General features: G+C 29.9%; 1 protein-coding gene across 1 annotated transcript; it reads right to left on the bottom strand.

Annotated features, from left to right (window-relative positions):
• Nucleotides 1-1,015: 1,015 nt before the first annotated feature.
• Nucleotides 1,016-9,088, bottom strand: LOC111377128 (probable disease resistance protein At4g27220). The gene is made up of 6 exons (XM_023000187.1): nt 9,028-9,088; nt 4,282-7,100; nt 2,656-3,346; nt 2,471-2,533; nt 2,195-2,401; nt 1,016-1,300 (listed from the first exon to the last, which is right to left on the bottom strand). The coding sequence occupies exons 2-4, from the start codon at nt 7,048-7,050 to the stop codon at nt 2,517-2,519; spliced, it is 3,477 nt and encodes a 1,158-aa protein (XP_022855955.1). The 5' UTR covers nt 7,051-7,100; nt 9,028-9,088; the 3' UTR covers nt 1,016-1,300; nt 2,195-2,401; nt 2,471-2,516.
• Between the last annotated feature and the right edge of the window lie 9,350 nt (nt 9,089-18,438).

Here is an 18,438-nt window from a genome sequence, read left to right as displayed (position 1 = left end):
AAATAATTGTTATATTTCAATTTTAGATCTTGTTTGATTCCCATTTATTTAAGAATATATTTTTCTCTCTTTTATTTTCAACTATATATTTTTTAATAAAATAATATTACACACAAATTGAAAATTTATCCTTATTTTTAATCACATATTTTCCATCAAATCATTATTCCAAAATGTATTTTTTTCCCAAAAAAAAAAAGAAAAAAAGGAAAAAGAGACATCAAACGAGCTCGTAATATTTTATTGGGCTGACGGTTGGCGGTCAACGATCGCTTTACTGACTCAAAATCCTAGATTCGCCACTGATTGGTGTGTTCATTAATATTTTTCTTTATGGAATGCATGGGAGGAATTGGGAATCTTTCAAGCCAAGAATATTCGAGCTTTAATCAAACCCCACGACCTTCTTTGTCAGCCGTTTCAGTAGATTTCATGAAGAGATTATTGGACAAGGATTATCTTAAAATGGCTCAAGCTCTAAGTAAGAATTAAAGTATTTCAATTAACAAACTTTAACTAAAGATATTCTTGCTATTGACATTAGGCATATCTTCTTATCTTCATCGTTGTTAACTTTGATGTTTAAAACACAGAAAAAATCAGCAGAGTCAAATCAACCTCTGTTTTTATTAAAAAAAATCTAATTTTCATTCTTCCTTGTTATACTGTTTCTTTAATCTGCCGTCTTCGTTAAAAGAAAAGAAAAAAAGTCGACAGGCTTATTTTCTAATATAAAACTATATTTGTAATTTTAGCATGGAAAGGGGAATATCAGGCAGGAAAAAGGGGGACTGGAACAAAGTGGTTGGCGACATTCCAAAGCCAAACATAACACTAATGGTTGTCGAGCAAAGATGTTGGGACCATAGTGCGCTTGAGAGACAAAAAACTTATTTTGCCATATGTGATCACTTTATATTTTTTTTAGATAATTAGACAAGAAAGGCATTCTAACACCATTAAAAAGGAAATAATTTGTCTGGTTTCATCATGAGAATGAGAATGAGAACGGGAGTTGGATAAATATATATTTTTTAAAATACAAATTACTTCTAACAATTGAAATAACATACATCTTGGTACAAAATTCCCATCAAACGATTACAAAGTCACCGAATCGCTTCACCTTCAAAAATATTCTTAAGTCCATTCAAACTCACTGACAATTGTTGGATCAAGGCACTTGAGCAGATCGCATAGAGGCTTAGTACATTGTTGACTTAAAACGTTTAGCTTTATTTGTTAACAACCATCCCTTAGAGTTTGACAGCCTTAGAACCATCATTCAAATACGGGCACCCTGTAAGTATTTAAAAAATATGGATATAATAATTGAAAACAAGATAGAAGATCCGTCAAATTGTCCAAAGATTAGCAAGGAAACCAAATCCCTTCCCCTCGTACCCTTCCATCTAAAAACTTTTCTTCTATAGTAGCTGTTCTCTTTCCGTAATTTTTATTAAATAATAATATAAAACTGTTAAACATCCAAATTAAATTTATTCTTCTTGAACTTTAAATAGAAAATCAACAATTATACTATTACAATCAATCTGTCTAATAACATAATTTTTGATAGACAACATGGATATTTCATTAAACATTTCTTGTTGTTGATCAAAAGTAGGATTTTATCAATTTCAACTTTGAAAAGCTCAAATCGATAGATGTATATATATATATATATATATATTAACAAATATTTTGAAATAATTTGCAGCTCAAAAATAACTACTGCCCATTAATATCAGAATCATTGTAGCGCTTCAAAAATTTTTCAAGCTTATCACACCATTACTTTGAAAAGTTATCATTTGCAGTCGATAAATTTTTTAACTCAAATAGAAACTCCAAAGTATTTTCATATTTTTAAAATTGTTCAAAACTTAACTTAAGTGGAAAAAGAGCTCGGCCAACTATATATAAGAAATAATCAACTATAAACGATACTTAGCTTAATGTATTATCTCATCATTAGCATTTTCATCAAAATGCTTCTTTATAGGAATAATAAAGTTTTCATGAAAAGTAGGTTCAACTTCCATTTGTGATGTAGCCCCTATTTCTCATCCATTAAATTAAAATTCCTTTTTCTCAAACTTATTTTCAACCATACATTCACACAAAAAAATATTTTGCAAGTAAATTCACGTTTGTTTCTACATTTTTAACTGTTTCTGGTAGTATCATTCACCTGAGCTAGCAAAGGAGCTCAAGATTCAAGTGACAGCTCCATGATCAATTACCACCTGTGTGCTGAGATGTCCCAAAAGATATCTTTGATAGGGCCCAAGCTTCCTCCAACTGATTCTGTGGAAATCTTCTCTCATGAGAAATGCAACAAAGAAAGCAACACCACCTGAATTTGTATGCTATGTCTTCATTGTTCATGGATGAAAGCCTGGGGAACAGAGTATGAATTTTCCAATTATTCATACAAGCAATTCAACTAGACGTTGGAAGCGTATACCTGCATCCTCAACAATATTTGAGGTATCCACAAATTTGTTTTCCTCTCATATCTGCATTGAGCCTGAGAAGCAGAGGATGTTAGTTTATCAATTATTCATATACTAATTAATATTGTGCATTATATTATAGCGTATATAAAAGTGTAGATGTTATAGATTGGGAATCAAGAAGTCACGTGTATACCTTCAAAATCCAAAAAATTTGAAATATCAACGGATATTTCTTTGCTTATCCATACTCTATCAAGCTTTGGTGCACTTAGTTGTCTTGAACACAATTTTATCATCACGGGACATTCTTCAATGTGCAAATACTCTAGTGAAGGGAACATAAGTTCATAATTGTGAGAGGAAAGCAATCTGAATCTATCAAGACAAAGAAGTGTTAGATTGTTCAATTTAGGAAACACAATTTTGCTTGTGATTCCTTCTTCCACAATTTCTATATTCGAAGTATCTTCTTCTTCTTGTCTTCCAATAATCTCTTCAATTGCATTACATTCCGCAACCCACATTTCTTTTAGAGCCACAAGTGAATTGGCCATTGAAGGTGAGAATAAGTAACTTAAGCTGTCACATTTTGAAACTTCAAGAAGTGTCAAATTCTCAAAGATACAAACTCCTTTAGGAAACATCCTTGTGAATTGAACTAATTTGGGTAGAAATCTCACAAACATTGATGTTAGCTGACTGAGTATACTAATTTCTGCATCATCTTTTACATACTCAAAGTCAAATAGAATGGACGCAACATCTAAACGTTCCACCTTCAATTCTCTTAGGTTATCAGATCTGATTTCCCTCAGTTCATCCAATAATTTTACGGTACAATCCAATTCATGAAGGTATAACAACTCCAAGTTAGGCAATGTAACCTGCAAGAAATTTATTTAATGATATCAGCTAAAATTATGAAATTATAAAGCCTCATAAGTTTTAATATAATCTTTACCTTTGTAGAATTAATTGAGACCTTCTTGAGATGAATTAGCATACAGTAAACATAACTGTATGAATATAAAATAATTATGGAAACATGAAATATAGAGCCCATTAGAAAATGTAAACATCAACCCAAGTCTGAACACGTGTTTGAATTGTGGGTGCTGAGAATTTTTTGGAAAATACTAGTAGAAATAAAAAAAGAAAAAGAAAAATATTGCTGGGATTGATCACCAGCTCAGCTCGACAAGGGGCGTAATGGGTTTTACACTAGTTACATGCTATAAATCAAGCCCACTGTTGATTATCACCTATAATAAATAAAAATATTCTTCGAAAATTGACAAAAAGGGTCTCAAACCTTTGGCCTTCATGCATTTTGGTTCCAAAACTTTTATTTTTGGCATTGAGCTCCAAAATCTACACCACTAGGACCAAAAAATGAAAGGTTTGGACCAAAAACGCAATGAAGTCCTACAAAAAAGCTTTAATTACATAAACTAGTTTTGTAGTTCATCATTTTTGTTGTCAAAAATGATGCCTTAAATAATTAGGATATTAAATAAGCATTAATTTGTAGAAAGTTGTCTTAAGATTGTAGAATATACAAGGTGATAAATTACACATAACGTTAAAGAAAGCATATGGGTAATATTAGTATGTGTCATTTTAAACTTGTTTGTAAATATTTTCAAAGGTTGAACTCGAGGCTTCAAAAAAGTTGTGCTATGAATTAATTAGAAACTGAGAAACGGGACAAGCAATTTTTTTTTATCTGTAACTGTTGTGCTCGTTAGAATTCATAATATTCAAGTGTTTTATAACAAATGAGGCCCCATGAATATACACTAAAGAAGAAAATATTTACCTGATCGAATATTGGGTAGACCACACCAACGCTCTTGTTTGATCCGGATATAAAGCCCTTGAAATTTCTTAAATTCCCGAGGTCAACTTTCCTTAGTTTTGGGAACTCAAGCATTTGGGTAACTTCATTTTGTTCAATGCCCATTAAAACAATTTCCTCTAACATCTCACAGTCAGCGATACTTATCCTTCGGAGATTCACCATGCATAATGCAACTGACACCGAAAACAGGCTTGTAACTAACGGGCAATTTCTAATATTAAGAGTCACAAGATTGTGAAGTGATGGAGGTTTGATGACACCCTTCCACAAATATTTCATACTTGGGATGCCACATAGATTTATCTCTTGTAATCGATCGAAGGCACCTATTTGATGATTTCGATTCAGATACTCGAAGCCATCTTCATCTAACATATTCTTCCTCTCCATCACTTGTAGAGAAAGATCATCTAGATCGTTCATGCCCATTACTATAGAAAGATGGTCAGCTCTCCTCATTAACGAGTTCATTGCAGGTTGTGAAAGCATACTCGAGTCAGCAATGCCTTCTATCTGCAATCTCCGTTGGAAAGAATAGCTAGTGTCATTTATATGAGCATGCTCCAAGTCAGTTAATACGATATTAAATCTTTCCAGCTCCTCAATGCACAAAACATGTAATATTTGCAGCAAAAACTGAGGGTCATTTGTTGAAATTTGGAAAGTATTAAGACCAGTCAGTGAACTTATCTCCTTAATAATGTACCCTCGTTGTTCCAGTTCATCATCTCTTATTTCAACAAAGCCCATGTACAGTTCTTCCAGTTTCTTCAATTGCAATAAGGTACCAGGTGGAAGTGGAAGTGGACGATAGATAGAGCTGTACCTCAACCTCAAATCCAATAACCTTAGGTTGCTAAGTTCTGCTATATCATTGGGGAAATGATCGAGACCAGAGCCATAAAAACTAAGAACTTCTAACTTTTTAAGATTCCCAATAGATGAATTTTCAATGTTTAATTTACAATTGTCCAAGCACAAATTTCGAAGATTAGTCAACAATTGGATTGATGATGGAATTTGAATTCGGATGGAAGTGAAATCAAGGACTCTGAGTTCCTTCATACCTGCAAAAAAATCTTTGGGTATGTCCAGTGATTTGCTTTTGCGATTCACTGCGAGAAACCTCAGGTTTGGATATTCTAACCCACTGGGAAGTCGATTCAGCTCATCCAATGTCAGACCAATTGCATTATACAATTCACAGTTATCATGTTTTGGCCACTCCTTCAAACCAATGTGTTTTGACATATATGCATGCCTGTCTTTAGATGCGATTTGCAAGCAAACATCTCTTACAACATCATGCAATCTTACATGCTCCTCTCTCCAAGTTGAGAGTAGTAAATAACAGCTTTTCAAATTGTCGACAATCGAGTTTACCCTATCTCTGGTTGTTGTCAACGACATTGTATCTCTAAACAACTCTAGCCCGTATGCATATCTAACCAAATCCTCAGTATTAATAGCATGATCTTCTGGAAACAAAGAGCATTGCAGAAGCAAGGACTTGGCTTCGTCACTCTCTAGATAGTTGTAGCTAAACTCTATCCTCGAATACACCAACTTGTGCACTCCTTTGATATTGGTCACTCTAGAATGCCGTAGTTCTTCAAGTGCATTCTTCCATGCATGTTCTCCTCTTTTTTTGAGGGCTTTTCCGACTGTGACAAGTGCGAGAGGTAGGCCTCCACATTCCCTTGCAACTTTTTGTGCTGTGCTCTTTATAATATGTATTGCATCATCAGAAATCTCTGCCTTGTCCTTGAAAAGTTCCCAGGATTCTTCTTGAGATAAAACATCGACGTCAAATTTCCTTTGAGCTCCCATGTTACTACACACATCTTCAAAGCGTGATGTTAATAGAATTTTCAACCTTTTATCATCACCTGATGAAGGAATTCCTATAGTTTCCAACTCAATATATTCCCAAACATCATCCAAAATAACAAGGATGCTCTTACTTCTGTCACCTCCAAGTCTTTCACGAAGTCGCCCAGCTCTCACAATTTTATTACTCTTCTCTTCAATTTTCAAACCAAGCATATCAGCAAGTTGATCCTGAATTTTGGTTACATCTGGATCATGAGATACAACCGAGATTGCAACCTCATCAAATAATTTGTCCACTTTGATTTCGTTGGCTATTTCATTTGCCATTGTTGTCTTACCTACTCCAGCCATCCCGCATATACCAATTATGCTGACATCTTTGTCTTTTAGAGCTTCCATAATTTTCTTTTTGGTAGATATCCTTGTTCCAAAAATCACAAAGTCACCGAGATTTTGATAAGGTGTCTGCACTAGTGGTTTAGGTTCGCCCACCTTTTGAAATGTACCTTCCACCTGGAGCTTAGCAATCTCAGCAGTCTTCTCCGTGGCTTTCCCGCCAAGTGAGTAACGGGTTTTCAAATTTGGACATGTGAGGAATAGACACTGCATTTCAGAATTTGTTGCACTTTTCAAAATTTCATAGGCCTGTTTCTTTAAGTCATCAACCTTTTGCAGCCAATCTTTAACACTAGGTTTAATAGCTTCTGCATTTCTTTCTGCTTCAACAACCAATTGTCGCACGTCGGTTTCCTTATTTTCAAGATCTTTCACCTTATCCCTCAAAGTTTCAATTTTACTGTCGTAGCAGAATATATACTCGAATTGGCACCGAATTGGATTTAAAATGAACCCCGTACACTGCCCAAATATAGAAACGACTATATTTACCGCCATTATCAATTTTCCAGCTCAAAAGACAAATATTCCAGCAATATCAGAGAAGCCTATCATAATAAGAAGCAAACAAACTAAGGTTCTTAGAATTGCATTTCACCAGTGAAGCATTAACAAATCAAGAGCAAAAGGATTTCCCAGTAAATGATAAATTATATACATGCTGAATTTATATGCAAAATTATATGCTTATTCATTTCACTAATTATATGTGCAAAAGGATTCCATGCAGATGTAGTGATTTGTCATTGTCTTTGTTGATTTTAACTGGCTGGCTTGGTTTAGCATATCATTTCGGCATGTAATTCAACCATAAAGCTTCGGTCTACGGAACAACGTTTGTACCTCCGTTTGTGCCCGTTTTGTGAATCTTTGAATGTTAGACATATTTTCTCTCTCTCTCTTTTTTTTTTTTTTTTCCCCTTTTTTTAACTATTTCTCTTGCAAGCAGGTGGATTCAGGACTCGAATCCATAGTTTCACAACAAATATATATAGTCTAAAGCTTTATTTCATTCAAACATAATATATTCCATATACTTAAGATAAAGATCAGTACATATATATAACATGAGTTTAAATAATTTAAATAGTAATTAAATGAATCATTGAGTAAATTGCTGAAAACTAAAAATATGGTACAGACTTGAGTAGCTTTAAGGTGAAAAAAAGGTATATGGCTTACAGCGTTCTCTATAAATAATAATAAGATTGTCACGCGAAATCAGGATATTTTGAATTTCGACGTTTCAGTTTTAACGCCCTCAAAAGTTGTGTTTTGATGGTAAAATGGGTAAATACAAATAAATTATTTACAAAAGATAATTGAAAAAAAAAATGATTAATAGAAGGAAACGGAAAAGGGGAAAAAAAAATATATATATATATATATATAAAAGAGTACAATCATTATATATAAATTGACTTTTTAAAACACAAAATTGCACGAAACCACCATTTAGCCTACTAATGCAACAAAAATCAAAGGTGAGTTAAAATTCAAATAGCCATTTACTAACCATTAAATTTTTAAAAAATTTTGAATAGTTATCGAGCTTATTATATCATATCCTGCCCATTCCTCAAAATTTGACGGACTCGTTGACGTGGCAAATAGAAATATTGACATGGCACATTATTGCCATTAGTTAATGACAAGAATAATGTCATTTGTACAATATTGTTTGACAACATTGTTGACAGTGTTGTATGTGCAAAAAAGTATTGATTGGAAAGATAAATAGTTTTTCAAAATATCTAATGACAACACGCCACATGGCATAATGTAAAAGGGATTGTACATCAAGCATGATTGAAATGACATATTAGTCAAAAACAAGCATATAAAAATGCGATTAACGAGAAAAGGAATTAAAAACTAATAGTAGATGAAAATACAAATAAACAAAAGAAAAAAAGCAAAGAAAGTCGATCGGATTTTTAATATATTAAAGGTGTTTTCCACTTATTTGTCAACAACTAATGGAAATAATGAGTCATATCAGAGTTTTTCATTTGTCACGTCAACGAATTTAATTTTTTGAATTTTGATTTATTGAATGATGGATGAGATAACTTTTTAATAAGTTTGATGATCATCCCAAATTTTTTTTAAAATTTAATGACCAATGACAAATATTATGAAAAGTTTAAAGGCCATTTATATTTTTAACTCGTCGAATTTTGACGATCAAAATATCCATATTTAAAAGGTTGAGTACAATATAGATACATAAAACATAAATTGGGACCAATCTTGCAATTTGTCCCAATAAATAATTGCATATAAAAAGTACCACCTTTGGTAAATTTGTAAAATCGTTTATTAATTATCTAAATTTCATTTTTTATGATTTTCATGTAGAAAAATAATTGAAAAGTTAGATAATAACATTATTAGCAGTAATAAATACTAAGTAGAGAAAGATGAAAATGGCAATTACAAATTTTAAAATGAAACAATTGCATTGAAGGTTACCTTTTAGTTTGATGATACCAACTTATGCCTTCCGATGATGTTAACAAGAAGTTTGAGACATTGTGTCTTGAGGGGACAAGTGCCACAATCTGTTAGCCCCATTTCGTGGGCAATTTTATCTTAAAGAAAATGTGTCAATCACTTGCCTTAGATCTTATTTCTCACCACATATTCATTCTTCTTCTTTCTTTTGTTTTTTACTTTTTCATGGAGTTTAATTACACTCTTACGAATTAAACTTAACCTTTATTCCATATATTGACAAACAATTATTTTATTTCAAATGTCTCCATCAATCTTAAGATAAAAATTGCAGATTTAGCTGTACATACACCAACAGTTCGTTTTCTCTAATAATTGAGTAGGAAAGATAAAATTATATTCCATTCATTAAAGTTATACACATCAGTATTGTAGCTAGATAGATATTTACAAATTAATGTTCTAAGAGGCCAAAAAATAAAAAGTCTCTACAAGGAAATAGGTCAAGAGTAGCTCACATGACTAATGATATACCGCAAAAAACACATATCTTCACAAAAATGAAGATCCACAAAATGATTAAATTCCAAAGAAAAGAAGAAACCACCATTGACACCAAGAGTAAAAGAAAGCCTCATATTCTCCAAAAATATTTCATACCACCTCTTCATCTCCTCAGTTTTCTAGTACCTCTTCCCAAACCTTTAACAAGAAATCCCTAAACTAAAAAAAAAAATAAAAATCCCTAAACTCAAATAACCCACAAAAATTGTTTAAAGCCATAATTCAAATGATTTGTCAAAAATAAAAGAAATATAGTGACAATATGAGAAGCAATCAAAACACAAGAGCATAAGATTTTATGTGAAAACTCAAGAGATGAAAAAATCACCAGCAAAGGATGAGTTTTCTCCTGTAATCAATAATGAAATGTTATTACAAGATTTTGATGCTATCAACCAAGATCTAATGTACTCTCAATGCTCCGAAGAGGCTACAACTCACGAAGTATATATATATGTATATATGGGGGGGTATGCTGTTTTAAGATGGCTGTTTTAAAATGGCTGTTTAACTTTTAATAACTTTAATCCTACTCAGTACTCTCCTTAGTTTTCTTTCTTAAGAATCATGTATAAATCCTTTTTTTTTTTTTTCATTTAAATTTTCACCACCTATGACATATAAACTTGAACCTGATTTCTTTTTATAAGGTTACCCGTGGCACTCCCTTATAAAATTCTTAGATTAATTTCTCCCTTTCCCCAGCATCTCTAGAAAATATCAAAAAGGCTCACCCGGTCAAAAGTTTTCATTCATCTGGGTCACTCAGGATTAACTTAAAAACAGTATGGCTTCTAGAAATCAAGTTATGCTTTTATTATATGCATAGGATGAAATGAGAAACATAAAAAACATTTACTTAAAACATAAATACAACAATATGAACATAAACTAGTAAAATATAAATTAGGGATTTATAAATTCATCTTTAAAAAGATTTACAACTAAAGACTTCCCTTTCGGGAAGTTCCTAAAGTTCTAAAATAAACTTAAAGAAATACCAAAATACCTGTATTCACAAGGATGATTCAGCTATACAATGATTTTTTGGATTGAGAATTTTTCTGAGAAAGGTTTCAAAAGGTTTTTGGATAGCAGAGAGTACACAGGTTGTAAACTTCTGCCTAAACCAAATGAAACTTGTTCCTTAAATAGAAAAATTCTTGGGAGCAAAAAGTCTAAAATATCCTTGAAAAGAGCACACGTTTCACCGAGAAACTTCTGGCTAATTCAAGATAAGTCTAACAAGTGGAAAGAAAATTTTCTACTTTTACAAAAGTCTAAAAGTCTATAATTTAGGAATCTTGAAATTTCCACTAATTTACGTAAAAAGTCTAAAAGTTTCTGACATCTTTCTTCAAAAATCAAAAGGTCTATAGTAATGTGATAAGGATCTTCAGCTTTTCCTTCTTTTCTTCCATCACTTTTGTCTTGTTTTGCATTATTGAGGATCTGATTATGTACTGAGATTATGGCGTGCCACTGATGAAAATGACATTCCACTATCTGAATTATTGTATCCTTCTTCATGTGGATCTTCGTCTTCATCTGAAAGTCTGGAGTTACTGGCTTCATCTTTTTCTTTCTGATCTAGACATTCTGTAATTTCTTTTTCTTCTTCATGGCTCTTTTTTAATATTGTCTCGAATGCTTGGTTAACTGCTTCTCTTATTTGTTCTTTTAGTCCTTCATCATTTTTCTTCTTCTTAATCTTTTTCTTTTTTCTAGAAGAAGTCCCTTCATCTTTTTTAGATTGTTTTTAGAGTTCTTCAATTTTCTCAAAGATCTTTTCTAAAGAAGTGGTATCTGGATTAGGATCTTGTGATTCTTGGAAAAATAAACATTCTTGACTATCTTGGACTACCATTTTTTCTTTTCCCTTACTGGATTGAATTTCTTGGGCTTGTGAAAATTCTGGATTGTTTGAAAAGTGTTCTGAAGAAAAATGTTCTGGCGGACTATACTTTACTAAGTAATCAAATTTTCCACTGGGCTGTCCTAAAAGATCCTAAATTTCTTTACCTTTTTCTGTAGCAGATTTATCAGTCTCCTGAGTCTGATCATCTAATTTAGTAGGAGAATCAACAGTCCCTTGAGTCTGTTGGGCTTTTGGTACGTCCACAACCTTTAACGGATTTGATGAGTCTTTACCAGCTACCGTTTGGGCTGGACTAGCTATGGACTTCTTGGGCTCCATAGTACCTGTTGGACAATGGATTTTTAAATCCAAAATCTCTTTTTCTAATTGGGCTACTTTCTTTTGGAGTTGAGTTCTTTCTAATGAAAGGTTCTGATTAGCTTCATTGATAACTTTGTAATTTCTCTGCATACATTCACAATGTTGGTAGAAAATATTCTGGTCTTTGCTTGGAGAAAAGTCTAATGGAGGGTCTGAGTAATTCTTCAAAGAAGGAGATAAATAAAAATTTATTCCTATCTGTTGTCTTGCAACATCTAATGCTTCTTGAAAATTTGTAAAACCTTTGTAAATAGGTTCTGGAAAATTTTTAATGCAATCTATAACTTCTAACCAAGAATGAAAAATTCCTGGAGTTCTTCCTTTAATGACAACATAAAATTTAAACCTTTGCTTGTTCTGACTAAAATGTTCTGACAATGCATTCATGCATGCAAGAAAATATTTTTGGTCTTTTGGATTCTTATTATAAGAAATCCATAAATTGTCTAAGATGCATTTCTCTTCTCTAGATAAAGAAATATGCGGTAAAATTTTAAAAGAAATATTACTATTGGGAAATACTATGAGTTCTTGGTTTCCAAACCTTAGTCTGTCTTGTAACATTGGTCTGTTCTGATTAAATGGAGTCTGTGGTAATAGTCTTGATGCAAATGAATTCCCTGGTGGAATTCCTGGTCTTATAGGCCTTGGCCTTGTCATCTGTATAAAGAAATTATGTTAAACAAATTTAATAATTTCTATCTATTATTATTCTACTTAATATATCTGCTGCCTTATTATCACTACCTTTAATATGCTCAAATTCTATATTAATTCCTGTATTTGTGATTCTATCTATAAAATTTAACCATCTTTTTCTGCTACTTCTTTTTGAATCTATTTTCATTTTATTAACAAAAGAGACTATGGCTACACAGTCTGTTCTTATAGTTATTTATTTCTTAGATATAATAAATAATTCAAAACTATCTAATGCATAATTAATAGCTAATAATTCTACATCTATACTACTTAAATTTCCTTTCTCCTTATAATTTCCACTATTATACCTACAAATTCTTTCTGTACTTTTATCAGTATATTTATTGGGTTTGCATATTAATATAGCTCCCCATCCTGTCATACTTCCATCTGTCTCTATAATCAAATATTCTGAATCTAAAGGCATGACTAATTCTGGCAGGGTTTTTATTTTTTCTTTTATTTGTTGAACTAATTTTATATCTTCTTGATTAAAAAATCTTTGTCCTGTAGGAGATGTCTTTGCATATAAAGGTCCTGCAATTTTTCCTAAATCTTTTATAAATGGTCTAGCATAATTTACCAATCCTAGAAATTTTTGTATTTGTTTTAAATCTTCTAGTTTATCTGGGAATTCTAAAGCTTTCTTAGCAATATGAGGTTGTAACTTAATTTTACCTTCTCCTATGTTAACTCCTAAAAAATCTATAAATTCTTTAAATAAAAATAATTTCTTCTTACTTATTATTAAACCATGTTTAATAAATTCTGAGAATACTATTTGTAAGTGTCCTCTATGTTCTTGTTTATTTTTACTAAAAACTAAAATATCATCAATATATACTATTACAAACTTACTATGTCTATTAAAAATACTTTCCATTTTTCTTTGGAAAATACTTGGTGCATTCTTAATTCCAAATGGCATTACAAGCCATTCAAAATGTCATTCTGAACAGGTAAAGGCTGTCCACTTAATACTTTCTGGGTGCATCTTTACTTGCCAAAATCCTGATTTTAAATCAAACTTGCTAAATATTTTACATTCTTGTATTTTATTTATTAAAACTGTCTTGTCTGGTATATTATAAGCATCATTTATAGTATTATCATTAAGTCTTTTATAGTTAATAACCATTCTACTTTTTCCTCTAACAATTTCTGAATGTTTTCTAACTATAAAAGCTGCTGATCTATGAGGACTATCTGATTTTCTAATAACTCCTAATTCTAAGAGTTCTTTTATATGTGTTTTAAAATCTTCTATGTCTAAATTTGTAGTTTTTATATTCTTAGTTTTAATTATGTATTCTGGATTTTTTATTTTTAATTCACATAAGATTTTATCTTTTTCCCAATATTTTAGATCATTTTCACCTATAATTTCCATCTTTTCTAATCTAGAAATTAAATTTTCTATTTCTTGTTCTGTTATTAGCATATCATATATCTTTTCATTATCAATTAATTCTATAATTCCAAAATCTAAATTATCTTCTTCTGAAATTTCAGAATTTAATTCTTCTAAATTATCTTCTTCTATTAATTGACATTCTCTTTCTTTTTTCACACTTACAATTATTACTACTATTTCCACAACGCTTCTCTATGAACTCTGATGGAAAATAAGTGGTCTGTGTTGGTGTAAATAGGGTATGTTTTTGTAAATATAAAAAATCTTTAGTAATTGTTACACTTCCATTGTCTTTTAATAAAAAACTTAGTCCTATAATAAAATCTGTATCCTTGATATTTAGAGGTCTAATCCAGACTGATTCTTTTGGTAAGGTATATTCTATACTTCTATCACAATTTGTCTCAAAACTAATCTTACTATTTGATTTTAATAATTATTTATAAGTATAAAGTTCTCCATCCATTTGTTGTGCTTCTATTGGTTTATCTGAGTATATTATATATTGTTCTGGTATTAGTTTTTTATTAATTATACAATTACTACATCCTGAGTCTATTAATCCTAAACATTTTATTTCGTACTGTCCTATTCTTATATAGCGTTTTACCTTAATACTTTTAAGTTTTTTTGGATTACATATTACTTGAACATATTCTTTTTCTTTATATTCTAGACCTTGACTATGTTCTTCTATTTCTATTGTTTTTCCTTTATTATTATATTCTAACATTTCTATCTTATTTATTATAAATTTCTGCATTTCTTCTAAACTTTCAATTCTCTTCCTAAGAATTTTTATTTCTGATATTTCAATTTTTTCTTTTAGAATTTCTGAATTAACTTCTTCTTTTTCAATAAAACTTTTTTCTTCTAAGCATTTTATACATGCTTCTTTATAACATTCTAAACATTTAGCTCTAAGCTTTCTTACTGGATACCAGTTACATAAATAACAAGCTATATTATCTGCTCCTTTATATTTTTGCCAATTATGTAAACATTCTATAGTTATACTATTCATTAAATTTAATTCTTCTTCTGATTCTGATTCTTCTTGTAATTTTATATTAGAAAATTCATCTATTATTTCATAATCAGATTCTTTATTACCTTCTAAATCTATGTCTTCTATTGATATAATACTATAAATAGATTCTTTATCTGAAATGTATTCATCTAATTGTATTAAATCTTCATTAGTACATTCTATTAGTGTACTCTTTTTATCATAGTTATTTATTCCTTTTGGACAGGTCTTAGATAAATGTTCATTACTATTACATACATAACAACTAATTCTTAACATATCTTCCTTTAGTCCATTTATAAAGACTAAGTTGTTCTAAATCTCTCATAGCTTTTCTTTGTATACTCATGTGTCCTGAATTAGGGTCTGCTCCTGTTATTAATATCTGTATTTTATTAACAAAATTATAAGGATTACTTCCCATACTAACTAATTGTTCAAATTCTTGTTTCTTTTCTAATTTAAAAGCTTCCCACATTGCTTTTACACTTTCTCCTAAAAATGTTTATAAGTATCTGTACTTATCTAAAGCTTTCATTTCTTGAAAATTTCTAATATAGTGTCCTATTATAGTATTCTTCCATACATCTATAACATTATTCCATGTCTGTGGATCATGTGCTGTAATATTTAGAATCTGTGCTTTGTGATCTGATTGAAATTCTATTTTCTTTTCTAAGGGTCTTTCACTTCCTCTTGCTATATATTTTCCTTCTGTATTATTATATAAAGGATAGGCTCCTCTTGGGGAAAATCCTCCACTATAAATCATTGCTTCATGTTTAACTGTTTTATCAAAAGGAGTATCACTAAAAGTTCTAAAAATCATAAAACAAATAAGAATTTTCTAAAGATCCTAAGAATTATACTTTTTTCTATACCGTATTCTTATTTGTTTTATGATTTTTAGAATTTTACTTGTAGATTTAGAAAAAATATTCTATAGTTTTACATTTTATAAAGAAATAGAAGAGATTTTAGAATACGGTATAGAATTAATTTCTTTTGAAAAATATAAATCTATAGACTATTTATTTGCTATCTTACAAGCAACTAAAGATTTACATCCAGAATTAAAAGAACAGATTTTATATAGATCTTTAATTTCAGAATTTAGAGAAGAATATTTTATAAATAATTTTGACCAGATATTCTTAACAGATTTAGAAGTAAGTATTGAATTAGATAATATAAATAATAATTATTTATCAGATCATACAAACTTTTCATTAGATTCTTTTTATTATTCAGATTAGAATATTAAACTGGATATTAATAGAAAGCTTGAATTTTTAGACTTAGAAATATTAAGAAATACTAGTAAAAAAGTACAAACAGTTGATAATAATATAATTAAGTGCAAAATAGTTACTTAGAAATTATAAGAGAAAACATTACATCTAGAGACCAAGAAATTAAGAGTATAAAAGAATCTTTAGATTATATTAAAAATCAAAATTCAAGTATTTTAGAAAAACTTGTTAAATTAGAAAAAATACCATCTAAAGTAGATTTAACAGAAATAAAAAGAATTTTAGATACTAATAAATCTAAAGAAATAGAAATAGGAGCTACATCAAGTGTAGAAAAAGATTTAAAATCCTTAACAACTACATTAGAAAAATTAAGTTTCAGAGACACAGGAAAAGAAAAGGTAACTAGGAAATTGCCTAAAGAATATAAATTTTCAAGATGAATACCAATCCTTTCTTGGGAAGGTCTAGAACAATAAATGAAGAACCATCTACATCTAGACATAGTACTTCAAGTATAAGCAGAAATATAATAGAAAGAGTTTTAAATAGACCAGTACAATATAATCAAAATATAGAAAAAATTATAGATCCTCAACAAGACTATCAAAGATTTCAAACTAATGGTTTAAGAATACTTAACCCAGAAATATTAGATAATAGAGGAATCTGTGAAACAAGAACACAATTTTTCAGATATAGTAGAGAAGTATCTGTTCAATGTATAGGAAATCAAGTAAGAAAATTAAACTTAATATCAGAAGACTCTAAGAGAGAATTAAAAAAGAAAAATTTTAGATTTATGCACCTAGGATTAATAGTTATAGGAATAAAAGGATTAATGAGAAAAAACTTAGGATGTAAAGTTTTAGTTACTATATATTATGAAAGAATTAATAATATAGATAAGAGTATGATTGCAAGTACAGAAGTAGATATGAACAATAATAATGGAATAATTTATTGTAATCCAGATTTTTTATTAACCATTAAAGACTTTTCAGATAAAATTAAAATAGGAATTCAAACAAAAGGATATGAAGAGGTAGAAAGTGGAGATAACCTATTGATTAGTATAGGATTTTTAGGAAGATGTTTAAATAACTCTCAAACAAAATATAAAATTTATATAGATAAAGTAGTAAATTTAATGAGTAGTAAAGGAATTAACATGGCTAAACCAAAAGAATATTCATCAGAACAATTAGCAGGATTAGAATGGGATATGGATAGATTTTTAGAAAATCAAGAAACAATTATAGCACCACAAGAAACATTAACTTATAAAGATATTCATGGAAGAACTAGTTTAAGATTTTTAGATTATAATCATGTACAAAGACAGAATGATTTTGAAGAAAAAACTAATACTGAAGAGGAACAAAATGAACCATTTCAAAATCAAGTTCATCTAGAACTAATAGATGAAGAACATGATAAAATAATTTATCCAAAAGAATTAGGAATGAATTTAGATAATAAAGAATTATTAGAATTAGAAGACCAAATGTACCTTAATAAGATAATTACAGAATCTGAATATTTATATTATGATCAAGAACAGAACATAAGAATAGGAACCATTAAAGAAAATAATGATTCAGAAAATTCAGACTTTAGTTATATAAAAGAACTTATGGAAGACTCAAATACATATAGAACTTTTAGTGATACTCCTTTTGATAAAACAGTTAAACATGAAGCAATGATTTATAGTGGAGGATTTCCCCCAAGAGGAGCCTATCCTTTATATAATAATACAGAAGGAAAATATATAGCAAGAGGAAGTGAAAGACCCTTAGAAAAGAAAATAGAATTTCAATCAGATCACAAAGCACAGATTCTAAATATTACAGCACATGATCCACAGACATGGAATAATGTTATAGATGTATGGAAGAATACGATAATAGGACATTATATTAGAAATTTTCAAGAAATGGAAGCTTTAGACATGTATAGATACTTAGAAACATTTTTAGGAGAAAGTGTAAAAGCTATGTGGGAAGCTTTTAAATTAGAAAAGAAACAAGAATTTGAACAATTAGTTAGTATGGGAAGTAATCCTTATAATTTTGTTAATAAAATACAGATATTAATAACAGGAGCAGATCCTAATTCAGGACACATGAGTATACAAAGAAAAGCTATGAGAGACTTAGAACAACTTAGTCTTTACAAATGGACTAAAGGAAGATATGTTAAGAATTTTTTAAATGAGTATCAT

The sequence above is a fragment of the Olea europaea genome, unplaced genomic scaffold (assembly GCF_002742605.1).
Source record: "Olea europaea var. sylvestris unplaced genomic scaffold, O_europaea_v1 scaffold1608, whole genome shotgun sequence".
Lineage (NCBI taxonomy): Eukaryota > Viridiplantae > Streptophyta > Magnoliopsida > Lamiales > Oleaceae > Olea > Olea europaea.
Note: the sequence above shows the minus strand (reverse complement) of the source record. Positions and strands in the feature narration are given on the sequence as shown.

What these genes read in the sequence shown, in the direction of transcription:
- LOC111377128 (XM_023000187.1), bottom strand. Translation starts at nt 7,050, where the DNA reads ATGGCGGTAAATATAGTCGTTTCTATATTTGGGCAGTGTACGGGGTTC. An exon ending in TCTACCCAATATTCGATCAG is followed by an intron (nt 3,347 to 4,281) that starts GTAAATATTTTC and finishes AATTTCTTGCAG; the next exon opens with GTTACATTGCCTAACTTGGA.